The sequence below is a fragment of the Acomys minous genome (assembly GCF_964271855.1).
Source record: "Acomys minous genome assembly, chromosome: 5".
In the NCBI taxonomy this organism is placed as follows: Eukaryota; Metazoa; Chordata; class Mammalia; order Rodentia; family Muridae; genus Acomys; species Acomys minous.
Genome location: NC_140494.1, coordinates 57190528 through 57206653, shown reverse-complemented (window position 1 = coordinate 57206653; position 16126 = coordinate 57190528). Strand labels below are relative to the sequence as shown.

Sequence of the window (16126 nt, the reverse complement as noted above, 5' to 3'; positions counted from 1 at the left end):
CATGTCACAGGCAAAGGAGATTTAGGGCATGAGAATTCCGGCTTTTAAAAAAAAAAAAAAAAAAGATCTTTGCTGACTGATCAAATAGAAATGTTGGGATGAAGAGAACCCAGCGTTCAGGCTAAATAAAGAGCCTATTATAGCTGAGGCCACTTTAAATATATTAATTATGGATGCAAATCATTAGGGATTTCACGGTTGCCCCAAATCCCATTCGTTTTCCTCTGCCGTCCAGTAACTCATATCTCCGAGTTCCTTTTCCCCCTGGGTCTCAATCTGAGTGTCAGAGATGTCTCTACCCAAATGAACAATGGTGGTAGAACCCCTCCTACGTCTCCACCCTAAGGGAATGGCTTTAAAACTCCACACAATGCTTTAAATTCATAAGAGATGCCGAGGAGGGCCGCAGCCCCTCCCTGCCTGAACATTTCCACCTAAGGAGAGAAACTCAAGAATTTGTGCTGCCTCCAACAGCAAACTGGAGGTAGTTTGTATTAAAACTTCTAAATCCACATAGCGAAATCTCAGCATCTGGACGGATAATACTCTGCATTACTAAATTACTCATATTTTGGTGTCAATTCTCCTCGACCTATGTATTTCAAATGAGCCCTGGAGGTTCATGGATGGCTGTTAACTTGCTTCTTCAAATTATTTGGAGTCATATAAACAGCATAGACAACTGGGCCTTTAATGAGACACTTTTTGTTTGTTTTTTGCTTTTTTGTGTGTGTGTCTTTTGAGACAGGGTTTCTCTCTGTGTAGTCTTGGCTGTCTTGGACTCCCTTTGTAGACCAGGCTGGCCTTGAACTCACAGCAATCCACCTGCCTCTGCCTGGCTTAATGAAGGAACCGAGAGAGTGTAGACTGTCTGACAGCGACTGTCACCAGCCCCAGCAATTGCAGAGAACCCCAGGCTACCGCGCAGGGAGTACCCCTGGGTAAGCTTAACCAGAACCTTTTCTCAATGTTGAGCAAGAATGTGCCGTTACCTACCTAAGCCAGGTGAGGAGTTGGTTTCTTTGCTCTCCTGGTATGTGCTGCGTGCTATCACTTCATCCATTTCCTGCTCAGAAACCTGATTTTCAGCAGAAAGCACAAATTAGATGTTTTATGTATTTACTTCCCCAGAGAGTCAGGGACTGGGAATGCCTTAGATGCAGTAACTCTGAACACACAATTGCACCTGAGTGCTGAGTCTTCAGTGTCTACACAAGAGCGGCCCCTGCAGTCTGCTGATTACCAAATCTGCTGTATCTGCACCCTTCTAGAACATTTAGCTCTCATTCTTCTTAAAGAACTTAAGGGTCAGGGCAGTGAGATGGCTCAGCAGGTAAGGGTGCTTGCTGCCAAGCCGGATGGCCAGAGTTCAATCCCCAGGACCCTCCTGAAAGCTGTTTCTCTGACTTCTCCGCTTGTATGATGGCACATGCCCAACACATACACACAAAATAAATAAATGCAATTTTAAAATTAAGAATTAAAAAAAAAAAAAAGGCAGTGGAGGCGCATGCCTTTAATCACAGCACATGGTTGGCAGAGACAGGTGGATCACTGTGAGTTCGAGGCCAGCCTGGTCTACAAAAGCAACTCCAGGACAGTCAAGGCTACACAGAGAAACCAAAAAAAAAAAAAAAAAAAAAAAAACCCAACAACAACAACAACAAAAACCTCAAAGTAAATAACTATTAAAAATTAAGATTATTTAAAAAAACAACCCTTGGGGATGGCCAGATGCCTTATCAAATAAAGGTGCCTGCCACACGCTTGGGTTCCGTTCTTGGGACCAGTGTGGCAGGAGGAGAGAATCAACTCCCACGAGTTGGCCTCTGATCTCCACACGCACACTGCGGCGCACGTGTACCACCAACACATGCACATCTTCACAAAAGTAAAAATGTAATAAAAATTTATTCTAACCAAAAAAAATCTATAAAATACGCAAGCACAGTGTAAGACCGTTCTTACTGTACTATTTGTCTCAATACACCATTGTAAGAGCAGCCAGGACTCTTAACCCCTGAGCCATCTCTTCAGTCCCCCAAATTCACTAATTTTTAACACTTCACTACATTTACGGTCTCCCTTCTCTTTTTGCTAAATTGTTTGCAAGTTGCAGATACTATGTTCTTTTGCTTGTAAATATTTAATGATGAATTAAAAAAAAGAAAAGAAAAGAAAAGCTGCTCCATCAAGTCGCCACAGTCCTTTTGGCCGATGCAGGAATTAGTACATACTTCGTGTTCCAGTGTTAGCTGATGCTCTAACAGCATCCTTCTGAAGTCCTACTCAAAAGTGCCCATAATCTAACAGCATCCTTCTGAAGTCCTACTCAAAAGTGCCCATAATCTAACAGCATCCTTCTGAAGTCCTGCTCAAAAGTGCCCATAATCTAACAGCATCCTTCTGAAGTCCTACTCAGAAGTGCCCACATAGGCTACTCAAAAGTTCCCAGGCTGTGCAGAGGCAAGGACTTTCCTCCAAAATGCAAACTAGCGTGCATCTTCCTCTTGAGCTAAACGTGCACAGTAACGTAAGGATTTACACTCCAGTGCCATGTCACTGAACTCTTTTAGACCTGCTGCTGTGATTCGTGTGTCCCAGTTTTGTTGTTTTATGGGAAGATGATTCTGGCCATCTAGGACCTAGCTGCCCTCTGTCTTTAGTCGCTCCCCCCCCAAGGCAAGGTCTCATCATGTAGCTCTGGCTGTCCTGGAACAATGTAGACCAGTCTGGCTTCGAACTCACAGAGATCTGCCTGTCTTTACCTTCCCAAGTTTTCCTGCCTTCTAAAATCCAAACCTGTACTGAGTCTTTTGTCTTTCAAGATACTGGTGTCCGAAAGGAGCCCAGGACAATCGAAGCGTTTTATTTGGACCTATCGGATGTTGCCTCATGCTTAGCTTCAGATTCTGTTTTGATTGTTCAGAAAGGCTACGGAGATTGTTTCCCCTTTAGTCACTCATGGGCCACTCTACAACTGGATGTGATGAACTCTGATCTCTTAGTTACTTTGTATTGAGCCAGACTTCTCTGTTGGAACTTTTCTCATCACTGAGTCTGCATGGAGATAGTTTGAGGCTATCGAAGCACCCAGTACCCATATATAGTGTGTGATAGAGTGTTTGCATGTGCAGTATTTATTTTTAAAATTAGCATACAAATTACTGGGCTTCCTCATAACATCTTTCATTTTAGCATTACTGAATTTTTTTTTGCTGAAATAATCATTATTATGAAGTTCTTTCAAAGTGATTTTTGTATTTCTTCTATCTTGTTCTGTATTTATTAATACAGTATTAATACAGTGTTAATCCTGTTCTTTTAAAGATTTTTCAATTTATTCTGATTTTAAAAAACATTCCTGTGTGTATGCACATATGTGTCTCCACATGGAGGCCAGATGCTGACACTGCATGTCTTCTTTTATCACGCTATTTTATTTTGGGGACAGGGTCCCCTCACTGGACCCAGCACTCAGTGATTGGCTAGGCTGAATGACCTCATTACAGGGGCCTGGCAGGCCCCACCACGAACTCAGCATTGGGTTTCAGAGGGGCACTGCTGTGCCTAGCTTTTACATGTGTGGTGGAACTCTGAAATCAGGCCCTTGTGATTATAAAGCCGGGATCTTTTTATTTTCCTGGTCCTAACCATTATCCTTAACTGTCACTACTGATGGGAAATTTCTTTATAGAGCCTGCTATATACCAAACTGTGATCCTATTTCAAGAGATGATTAGAACTCTTAGTTTCAAAGCTAAGAATATTTTAAACTTAGGATGGTAATTTTGTATACTAAAATAATATTTAACATAAATCCTCTTTGGACAAGAATGTGGATTTGTCTTAATAAATAAATACAGGGTTTGCCTTAATAGACAAATCATACTCACACCGTGGCCTTTATGTAACACTTTAGAGTGGGCTTCAAGGGAAATAAAATAGGTACCCTTACATGCACACTCCCTGCTCCACAAAGCAAAAATATAACTGTGCAAATAAGCCAGTGATGGTGTTTTTCTTGAAAGTAGACTTTCAGTTTTTGCAACTTTTTTTCTGAATGGAAGAAAAGCCAATTTCTGTTACCATCCCCCCCCTTTTTTTCTACTCAACACACTCGAGAAGCTGCTCTCCTAGCAAGTCCACATCTTAGCTGTGTAGACCGGCGGGGGTTGGCTATCCCAACTGCGCAGCTACTGCTCCCCACATCATGAGAAACAGGAGAGGAGAAAGTGCTGCCATGTTTCTTCTGGAACCACACAAAAACCAAGGCAGCGCATATATTCTGTATCAAAATGTCCCCCTGGCATGGAATGCTGAATAAGTGGTCCGAAAATACATTAAGTCTAAGATGGAATCTTGACCAGAAGAAAAACATAGTATCATGTGGCAAGCAAGAAAATCGTGTTGACCTAGGAGGAAACGTGAAGGCCGGTCCACTTCTGAAGTGCGGTTTTGCTGGGCACATCTCCAGCGTACCACAGACCATTTTACTGTGGCTGGAAAAATGAATCTATTTGTGTGTCCAATGGGGTCTCAGACCACCCGTCCATAACGGTGATTAGGCTCTGCACTGAAATCCTGTTTTGATATGGGTCGTGTTGGCAAGAAAAGCTTTTGGGCTGAGATGAAGCAGGCTGAACAAATCACCATCCTGGAAGCCAGACAGGCCTCGAGGCCGGTGGCTTCTCAATGCTGCACGGGGGTTGGGGGTGTTAGGTCAGCTACAGCGTGCTGGACAGCGAGCTGATGTGAACGTTGGCATCTAAGTGGAGGAAGGAGCTGGGAACTGCTCCCGCTTGCTAGAATCGCAAAGCGAAACGGTGTTAAATGTGACCCAGAGGGAACTACAGGGACAGCAGCAGAAATAGTTTATAAAGTAAAAGAGATTCGAAAATAGTAATAATAGTAATAATAATAATAGTAATAGTAATAATAATAATAATAATAATAATAATAATAATAATAAATAAAAGAGATTCTAAATCAAATTCTTAAAACAAAACAAAACAAAAGGACCAGGGGAAGACATTTCTGAGAATGCACGTAGATCAAGCAGTCTGGGGGGGGGGGGGGAAACCTAAAACAAACAAATAACAAACAGCAGTGACCACCAGTGCAGCTCTGTCGGCATCATCACTGTCTTCACACCTCCAGACCAAGACAAGGACTTACGGACTGTCGGTGCTTATCTGCACAGGCCAGGACCAAATACAACAAAACAACACCACTCAGCACACGCCTTTAATCCCAGCACTTGGGAGGCTGAGGCAGGCGGCCAGGCTGGTCTACAGAGTGAGCTCCAGGAAAGCCAAGGGCTACACAGATAAACCCTGTCTCAAAAACAAAAACAAACAAACAGAAGCTACTGATAGAGCCTTCAGAGACATAAAGCCCAAGAAGCATGAGAGAGCCTCGAGGCAGAGTCACGTGTTGTTCTCTGTCCAGACACAGTTAGTTGGTCTGCATGCTTCTGGAGATCCTTGTGTTTCTGCCTCCCATCTCACCATAGGCTTTCTGGGGTTACAGATGTGAGCTACCACACCAGGCTGTACGGGCGTTCTGGAGATCTGAACTCCGGTCCCTATGCTTGCAGGGCAACTGCTTTATTCACTGACCATCTCCCAGGTGAGCCACCCCTAAGATGTCTTATCTCAAAGCTCCGTGGGTTACAGAGATTATCCAGTCTGGCATGATCAGGTTTTCTGGATGTAGATGTTAGGTATCTCACTAACAGCCAGCCAGCCAGCCATGGTGGTTACCATGAGCTCAGATTTTAAATTCACCAAATAACCTCGACAGCATTTTTCAATAAATTTTTAGACCATGTAGATGAAGAAGACCAGATCCAAGGTTCACTTCCCACGTGCATCAATTTATAGGCTGATGCCCAGTCCCGGCTGCGTGAACTCTCTCACCGCAGCAGACAGGCTCGTGTGTGAATGCTGTCACTGGCCAAACAAGCATCCAAGCCACTGTCCCATTCACAGCACAGTAGAACATCTCACCTTTGGATTAGGGTGTCGGCCGATGACCAGGCGAACGGGTCCTGGAGGGCATTTACTTAAGATGGCGTGTACTTTGCTTAAAGCTGCATGGCGCACGTTCACAGAGTTCACTTCCAGGATTTGGTCTCCCCGGCTAGGGAAGGAGGACACAATAACACATTGTGGCAACAGTCAGATTTTTAGAAGCTAAGGTAGCTTTCAGGAAGGACTTTAGAATATGAAATCTTTTCTGAATACTTCAAAGAAGCAAATGACATTCTTTCATCTTTGTAACACACATAAAAAGCAACATATTCATATGAACATCACATTTTAAGTTGACCAAGGTCATTATCAGAAAGAGTAAATGTAAAGAAAACTGATTAAAAAGACAAAAAGGGGGCTGGAGAGATGGCTTAGACAGAGGTTATGAGTACTGGCTGATCTTTCAAAGGTCCTGAGTTCAATTCCTAGCAACTACATGTTGGCTCATACCATCTATAATGAGATCTGGGGCCCTCTTCTGGAGGGCAAGCACACATGTAGGCAGTATGTTGTATATATATAAAAATATGTAAGTCTTTAAAAAAAGACAACAAAGAAGGGTGCCACTTATTGAGCACCTACTGTATATGAGGTCCTATACACAGTAGGTGCTACAGTAACACTTCAGGTAGGTTCAAGTATTACTTTTAAGTAGGAGGCTCACAGAGGCCACTCAAATCCGGCACACTTGAGTCATCTCAGGTCTATGTGATTTGATTATCACTTGATAGCCTCTTGACCACCACTGGTTTCTTTGTTTTTCCTACCATCTTGAAATGATTACTGTAATATAGTTAAAGGAGGAAATACCTGACGCTCCAAGGTTACCTAAGAATTTGTAAAAATATTTCAAATTTGAACAAATGAGAAATTTGGGACAAGTTGCCTATTTTGACTTGAAATTATCGGGAGAGCGCTCAGCAAGAGAGAACAAAGACCCTTTACATGGGTTTGAGGAATGTTCATTTGGCTGGCCCCAGGCATATGGAACCATTCAAGAGAGAAACATCAACTTGGGATGCCATTAAAGGATTTTTTTCCTTGGGTTCTGAAAGTATATTTTCTTTAATGTACTTTTGGATGATTTGCTAAGTTTTTTTTTTTTCATATGGAAATTCACTCTGATGATTAACAAAAAATGTAATAGAATCTACTAACACAGCCTCCAAGATGGCAACTTCAACAAATGCTGTTTTGACAATTCCTCGACTGCCAAAGGACCTAGACGCTTACGGGGAGAAAGGTGATACTGTTTGTACAGAGTGCTTTGTGTAACATGTGCACATTTTTGTGAGGTTTAGGTGGGCACCAACCACTGCAATTACAGTGAAAAAAATTAATATTTCTTGTATACACGGAATGCTGGTAACGTAAGTCAACTATCTGCGGCAAGAAATCTAATGGTCTATGATTTTAGTCACCATCACTCAAATGGCAGTGAAAACTACTGAAAAAGCTAAAAAAAAACTACTGAAAAGGCTAAAAAGCTAATAATAAGACCTCCTACATACACATGATTTCAGGGCTTTTTCTGCATCAAGCCACTCAAACGATATAAGCAGTTTTAGGCTATAGGATAACATTTACATAAATGAATAAAAAGCGGAAGAGGATATTAAAACAACCACAGATAATCCGCGTAGAGTTGTATGTTGTCAAAATTCTGACACTGAACTTCTGAGTCCAAATGCAACAAAGCAGGTAGGAAAGCTGTTTCAATTTTTTCCCCCTGTTACTGTGATAAAATGGGATGACAAAAACAATGTATGACAAAGGGCTTATGTAGTTCACAACTCCAGGTTGCGCTCCATCACTGTGGGAAGTCAAGGCAATGGGAACTTGAACTCTCTAGTCATACTGATAGTTAAGAGCATGCGCTTGATTTGCTTTCTCTACTCTTCTCCAACTCAGAATCCCTTTCCTAGAGAATGGTGCCACCCATAGTGGACAGACTTCCCACCACAATTAACATAAGACAAAACAATCCCCCAAAGACATGCCCACAGGCCAACCTGTTCCAGACAACCCCTCAGTGAGACTTTCAGGTGATTCTAGATTCTGTCAATCATTAATTATTAAAGTCACCACAGGAAAAAAAATTCAAAGTCCCGTGATTCAACCACACTTGATTCATATACCTTTTCATCTTTGAAGATGCTACTAACTTCAGTCTTGGCTATATTATTAGAATGAGGGTCAAAGAAAAGTTAAGTAGAGCAGAAGGGCATAGTGGTACACCTATGGTCCAAGCATTAGGGAAGTAGAGGCAGGGGGACCAGAAGTTGAAGGTCATTCTTGGCTATATAGTAAGTTCAAAGCCAGCCTGGGCTACACGTCTCTCTCTGTCCCTCTGTCCGTGTCCATCTAAGCCGATGTTAACGTGTGTCTTCACAGCTCAAGTCCACACCACGGCTCTTAACATGCCAGGGATGCAGGATGTTACTAACCTCAGTTTGCTCTCCATCTTGGCCACTGATCCAGGGGCAAGGCTGTGAATATAAATACCCGGAGGACTGTTTTCCAAGGCCAAGCAGCAGGCACCAATGCCTAATCCAACTCTTGGCTCTGGGAGAGGCATGACACAAAGACAACAAAAGCAAACATTACACAGGGACAAGAAAATGTGTAAGCAACTTAACCAGAGTTAATAGGTACCAGACCAGTGAGCTTCTGGCTTGGTCCAGATGCAGGACGTAAGCCCTGCTTTTCGGGTTATCTAATGTTCTACTCTCTGCTTAGTCTGAAGAACTTCCTCAAATTTGTCTCTGGAAATAGCTGGAGAATGACTAATATTTTTATCCTGGATATAAAACCTTTCAGACTTTTTTTTTTTTTTTGGCATTCCACTAATTTCTTGGTTATTTATAATTGTTGACCATCATTCTACAGTTAGTGCTTGTTGGGGAGGGGAAACGTGTGAAAAGGCAGTAGGATTTGCTGAGAACCTATGATTTATAGCTACGAGTCTGAACTTATCCTGGACTGTCTCCTTTAATTCTTTACAACTTTAGAATGCTAGACTTCAGCTACTCATTTTAACATGAGTCTCTGAGGCACAGTGATTCATCCCAGGAGAGCTTTAAAGATTAGGTTACTGGAGACTTCTCCTCACTCATGTAAAATGATTAAACATCTCTCCTTTTGACTACCCTGGCCATTTAGAGAACAGCAGGTGGTTCTAAAGGGCCGATTTAAAAAAGAATGGAAGGGCAGTTCCTGTTACTCAGGAGAAAGCAAGGGGAGCAAGGAACAGTTAATATTACCTTTGTTGAGTGTGACTTCCATGACAATTCTGTCTTTAGGGCCAGGAGCCTTCCGACCCAGGGAAGAAGAGCCACCTTCCTCTTGGCCTCCTCCTGCTGGGGTTCCCCCACTGGTGTTGAAGTTCGGGGAGCTCGATCTGCTCATGTGTGTGGGAGTGGAGCATGGTGTAAGGCTGGGGCTGAGTAACTTAGTGCGCACCGTGAGGACAAACAACCCACTTCGGATTTGCTGCAAGAACAAGTAGGTGGGTGGGTGGGTGGGAACGCTCAGATCGCTCTTATAACAAAGAAGCAAACCCCAGAAGGGATGGAGGGAGCTGCCAAAGGCGATCTGCAGCAGCACCGTTACCTTGAAGGTGTGAATGGCCTCTTGAAACGTCAAGCCCTTTATTGGTATGCCGTTTACGTCGAGGATTTCATCTCCTAGTGGCCAAACGTGAGAAGTGCATTAAGCGTTAACTTACTGGACTCTGCTTCGCTATAATGAAAGAGGCATACCCTATAGTCCCTGGACTACGACTGTCAAAAGAGAAGTTTCATGGTTTTAAGCCATTTAAGCTAACATAGCCCTAGGAATGTCCCCTAAATAGGATAATAAACACACATTTTAAAAAATCATGTTCTTTGGCAATAATTCTATAATCAGCACTTAATCGATACAACTGTCAAGCCTAGATTTGGTAGGGCTCACTTGGATTCCTAGCTGGAAGATCAAAGGCAGGAAGATCAAAGCTAGCTGAGATAACAAAGTGAGTTCAAAGCCAGCCTGGGCTACAAAATAAGTCTTTCTATACTAAAGCACCACTGAAACCAACTGACAACCAACCAACCAGCCAACCATAACCCAACACTATTATCAAAACCAAACCAAAAGAAAATCCAAAACCAAACTAACCCATCAACAACAACAACAACAAAAAAAACCCAACACATACAAACACAAAACAAGTGTAAAATAGCAACCAACCAACAAACTAACCAGCCACTACCACCACTAAAAGCCAAAACCAACCATAGAAAACCTGTTGACCAGATTATTGACCGTTGGCACCTTTGACAAGAAATACCTTATGCTCAGAGACTGAGCTGCAAATACTGAGTTTAAATAGTCTTGTTTAAAAACATAAGGAGGCATGAACAGAGACACAGGTGGGAAGCCACTCTCCTAGAAAGACAAGCCATCCAAGTACAGAGAATCAACATGACATGGAATAGGGTTTCAACAGCAGAGAGAGAGTCTTGAGGCTGAGAATTGACAGCCCCACCTCCAGAAGTAGTCCGGATGTCTGGTCTTACTGGGGCAGGTCCTGGGGCTCCATCTTTAGGCTATCAAGACTACAGGTTTCTGGCTCAGAGATCACTACAAGTCGATGCCAAACGACTGCAGGGGCATGCTGAGTTGTGAGGAGTGTGTGTGCAATGCACACTTGCTTCTCCCTGACTCAAGTAGCCTCTCATCTTCAACACTGTGAAGATGCAATCAGGTCATTTTCCATGCCGCTGGAGTGTCTCCTGGAAAGGTCAGAGGGTGTGGACATCCTGCTGGCTTCAGAGAACTGTTTCTTATTTGCACTCTAGTGACATGGGCTGGGTTTTAGAATAACAGCTTGTCAAACACCAAAAGATGTCCCGGGAGGGGGTGGGTGGGGGGAGAGGGGGGAACAGACAGAGTTGCCTGTCAGAGCAGGAGAGGAGACTCCGTACAAGACAGTGCCAAGCATCAGAACACTGCGCATGTTCACCTCAGACAGCCAATCCCAGAGCCTGCTGTGCACAGGGGAACCCTCTGGGTGAGGTATAGCAACACAGCAGTGCCCCGTACATTCTCTTCAACGCAGCCACACTAGCCCCACTGTAAGGCGAATGATCCCCCCTTTAAAAACCACCTGGCATCACCAACTATTTCATTCTGACTGGAGGTTGTATCGACATGGGCGCAGGACTGAAACACTGAACTGATTACTCATGCACGTATAATTTATATGAGCGCTCTTAAGGCACATCACTCTACAGTCTAGAAACCCAGTCCAACGACTTACATTTCTCATAAATGAACACATATGAAAAAAAAAACACCATTTAGGAGAATCTCCCACTATTAACCTATCATAGCGATTGATGCCCGCCCCTTCCTATTTTACTTCAATCTACCAACCTCACAGGATGAGTTTCAATCACATGGATGCATGGCGCATCCATTCTAAGACTGCTCTCTTGGATTTTTACACAGCACTGAAACCAGACACCAATAGCACCCGGGGGTTAACTTTGCCTCAGAGAGATAGAGATAAATATTTTGCCCTAGAAGTATTATGCCTAGTCAAGTCATGCTGTTACAAGAAGGCTTCTGCATGCTCTGCCTAGAACCAGGGCCCTCCAATTCACTCTCCCAGTTTTCAAAAAAGAAGTAAACCCATATATAGCCAGAGGCCACTACACTTTGAGTCAACAGACTTGGACAGTCATAAAATTTCTAAAGGTGACTAGAAATATCCCGACATAACCACTTCAAGATAGACATATTCTGGGCCAGTGGGATGGCTCCACGGATAAGAGAGCTTGCTACCAAGCCTAATGACAGGAGCGTGAGTCCTGGGACATGGATTGTAACGATGGAGAACTGATTCTTCTAGTTTGTTCTTTGACCTCCACACTGTGACCCAACTGTATATGCATGCATATACATAAAAATAAATAAATATAACTTAAAAGTGAAACAAAGTGTATTAAAAGGGAGGGGGAAACAGGATTCGTGTGTTGGTTAGTGATCAGTAGAGTATGGTCACAGTTTACCGACAATTTTGCTTCATGAAAGTATTGGGGTTTTCTTGTGCTTTGTTTTGTTTTGTTTTGTTTTTCAAGACAGAGCTTCTCTGTGTAGCCTTGGCTGTCCTGAACTTGCTTTGTTGACCAGGCTGGCCTTGAATTTACAGAGATCCACCTGCCTCTGCCTCCCAAGTGCTGGGATTAAAGGTGTGCACCACCACTGCCCAGCCTTTTTAAATTCATTTTTTTGTATCTGGTTTGTTTTGTTTTGTTGAGACAGAGTGTCTCTGTGTAACAGCCCCAGCTGCCCTGGAGCTCCCTCTCTAGACCAGGCTGGCCTTGAACTCACAGCGCTCCACCTGCCTCTGCCTCCTGAATGCTGGGATTAAAGTTGTGTGCTACTACCGCCAGGCTTGCTTCATGAAAGTAAACAGTCTTAATCCAGATAGATATTCTGTAAGACATGCAAACGTATACAATGAGATGAATCTCTTTATTGTAAGAAAGTACTGTGTCCGGAAGTGGTAGTGCATAAATTTAATCCCATTGTGCACAAAGGCAGAGGCCAGCAGTTCTTTGCAAGTTTGAGGCCAGCTTCGTCTACACAGGGAGTTGCAGGCCAGCCAGGTCTACACAGTGAGAGGAGCAGATTTCTAGTCACTGAACATTTCTGAGAGCCAGCTGCCTCGTCTACAAAAGGATCACTCTAAAACATCTATGCAGCAGGCTTGTAATAACAGATAATGAAATAACCGAAACACACAGACATGCTTTGTGAGTGTTTAAAGCACCATGAAATGCAAGGTGTAGCTAAGCATTTGAGAACTTTATTTGAGAGGTGTAACTTCAAACCTCATTGTTCATTTACTCTATAACCCCAAATCACTTGCCTGCTGGGTTTATGTCTGATTAACATGCCAGGCTATGGGGAATGGAAAGGTGTTCAATTAGGAGCCAGCCTCATGGTATTGATTTCAACAGCAAGACATTAAATAGCTACTAAAGCTCTTTGCTTTCCCATCAGCCTTAAGGGGAGACTGGACTATCAAATTCTCAGGCATTTTTAAGGCAGAGAACCTGAGCAAGGGCCAGGGAGTGACAATAAACATCTACAGTTTGCATCGGACCTACCAGGCCACTTCCCATGGTCTCTTTTAATTTCTACAAAACCCATGCTTCAAGGTAAGCAAGCATTAACATTCCAAGCAGCAAGGCTTGGGTGTGTGGTCTGCCCAAGGTCATGATTAGAGATGCTGGATTTAGGTCTAGGATACTCTCAAGACCATGACCTCAGTTGCCATGCCACCCAGTCACCTCTTGCGAGGGGACAGACTCTGAAGGACTCAGCCTGTCACTATGGGTCATGCCCAGAGACTCTTGCCTACCTTCTTTGAGTCGGCCATCCTCAGCGGCTGATCCATTTGGGAAAATGGTCTTGACAAAAATCCCCATCTGGCCTCGTACGCAGTCTCGGCCTCCAGCGATGCTAAAGCCAAGGCCCTATGTTCAAAGGAGACAGTTCAAAGTGGACACATGTCCAGGCTGGCACTGCAGAATTCAACCATACAAATCCTCCCCACGGCAGGCAGTATCTCAAGTATCTTTTCTACTCAGGTTTGGAGTTGAGGTTAAGTGACTAGTTTCAAATTCAAGTTTCCCTTCCCTAGTTCCCCCCTCAGCTGGAGTACTCTAGACCTGTGTCATATTCAGGACGAACATCTGGAATTTCTAAGTTGACAGTCTTTGACTCCAAGGGTCACCGATCTACTGATGAGCAAAACGGCTCTTCAAGCCTTTTCACACCTTGTTTGTTTCACGCCATGTTTGTTTCAGTCTTTCCATTTTGGGTGATGTCGAAGTGGGTGTTTCAACACTTACATATCACCAAGATATTTGCAGAATGGCAAAGCCATGGCCGTCACTCCAAACCGATAGAGGGAACATGCTATAAGGGTGCTGGTGCTGTATTTCTTTCAAAGGCGGGGGCCAGAATAAAAATCATTCCTTCCACCCTAGCACCTGTTGATGGGCTGGAAACTCCCTGTCTCACTAGGGCAAGGAGTGGGTACCAGCCTGCCACTGGGAGGCCCAAAGGAAGGAATGCTGGGAAGTCATAGTGCCCCTTCCATATGTTACTTTTTCTTAAATATAAAAACAAGACAAAAGGAAGGCTGCTTGAGGGATATGCCACCACTCACCTGGAAGGCAAAAGCGCCTGCAGGAAATAGCCTACCTTGCCTTTCTCCTTGTATAGACCAATGATGGAGATAACGGATGGCCGAATGAGCCTCCACGGAGACTCCACGTGGGTGGTACTCAGGGAGCGGGTAGACTTCTTCACGATGTGGTATTCCTGAAAGCCACAAGCACAAGCAAGACCAGATATTCACATTTATCCCACTGTGGGCTCTGGCATATGAAGAGACTTTGAAAATCTCGCTGTCGTTTGTGTTAGCGACTTCCTACTGGTCTGTCTGTGGTCCACTGGCTTAAGGAACGTTTACTCTAAACAGTAATGGAGCAGGGCCTCCCAATGCTGTGCCTTGCTGGCCATACCTGCCTGGTCACAAAGAGCTGCTTAGCACCCCCGAGCACCTGTATCGCTCCATCCTTAGCCGTAATTCACAATGTTCCTCTGGGATAGTCCGGAGAATAAAGAGGACCACCCTGGACTCTTCTTGGAACTCTCCCTGACCCCTGCTCCAAGTTCAAAATCATGTTTAAAAAGTATCTCGCCATTATAAGCTTGATTTACTCATTCAAAAACTCAGCAAGCCAGTATTTCTAATACACGGCAAACCACAAACCCAGACAACTGTTTTTCCACATAAAATACCCTGCTGAGAGACGGCAACCATTTCAGCCCTAATCCCTCGTATTTGGAAAAATCAAATACTTTCCCATAAGCCACATTTTCCCCTTCTGGTCAGCAGCTCCAACCTCAATCCCCTTATCATGCCCTCGCCCATGATATTCCTGGGTATCAACGGAATGCATACTGATAACATAATCAAGAGGCTGACCACTGCTAACTGGAGACTTTAGTTCTCTGACTCTCTCTTAGAGTAATAAATGTCTTATGTGGTACAGATAGCATAGCACAAGTGGAAAAAAAAATCACTTCATGTTTAGGATGGGAAAAGGCCTATCATAAAATAGTTCTTCTCCTTGATTTGTGTCTGCTTCATTCATGTGTAGGAATGAGACGTTCTCTCCTGCCAGGGGCGTTCTGCATCCCCTGGCAGCTTCCAAGTTACACTCTGCAGTTTGACAGACTATCTGCCAGTAACATGGGCCGCCCAGACTTGGTCTCATTAAAGAAATGATGTGGGATTGGCAGTGTTGCTACCAAAATTTACTGAAACCACCGCAGAGAGCGCCAGACAGAGGGTTGTGGTTTGACAACCCTCGAACACACAGATTCAGGGATGACCCCCTTGGGGGAACCCTTTCGCTGATCACCAGTCTTCAGCCTTGCTTCATGTCACCTCTCTTAGGAAACAAGCAGAAGCCAAAGACCTGAGTGCTTCTCTGTGGTCGTGTGGGAGTCAAAGGGTCCTTCCTGCACCGTGTCCCCACTGGCCACCAGTGGCTGTAGGTTTGAAATATGGTTCACCAAAATTAAAATGCACTCCTCACCTACACTAGTGCATTCACGGGCTGAGACAACCATAGCCGCCATCTTGGATGGTGCAGACACAACCCACTTATACCTACACACAAAGTTTTATTGGTTAACTCTACCCTTGGCAGTATTTTCAGTGGAGGAAAAAGAGGATGGGTAGTGGAATAAAACCTAGGAGAAAAAGAAAAGGGATGAAGATAGGAGAAAGGAAAATCCGAAAAGGGCAGAACTCTCTGCTGAGTCTTTGTAGCCCAGCACGTGCTTCCTGGGGCCTGGCTAGAAATGGATGTTTCTGGACTATAAACACGGACAAGTTTCCTCAGTAGACAGAACAGAAGTTGTCACCTGAGCGTGAGGGCCTCAGCCATGAGGAAAGTAAACCCTGACTTCAGTCTCTCTCTTTCACCCTAACACAGCCTGACAATGAGTTTCTACCA

General features: G+C 44.0%; 1 protein-coding gene across 7 annotated transcripts in view; it reads right to left on the bottom strand.

Annotated features, from left to right (window-relative positions):
- PDZD2 (PDZ domain containing 2) overlaps nt 1-16126 on the bottom strand; it is a 377862-nt gene that overhangs the window by 30090 nt on the left and 331646 nt on the right. For all 7 annotated transcript variants that reach the window (XM_084781102.1, XM_084781101.1, XM_084781099.1 and 4 more), the window contains 7 exons: nt 14298-14417; nt 13450-13564; nt 9648-9721; nt 9299-9527; nt 8483-8600; nt 6012-6144; nt 997-1078 (listed from right to left, as the gene is read on the bottom strand). In XM_084781102.1, coding sequence (XP_084637228.1) covers nt 997-1078; nt 6012-6144; nt 8483-8600; nt 9299-9527; nt 9648-9721; nt 13450-13564; nt 14298-14417 — 871 coding nt within the window. The remainder of the gene's footprint in view (nt 1-996; nt 1079-6011; nt 6145-8482; nt 8601-9298; nt 9528-9647; nt 9722-13449; nt 13565-14297; nt 14418-16126) is intronic.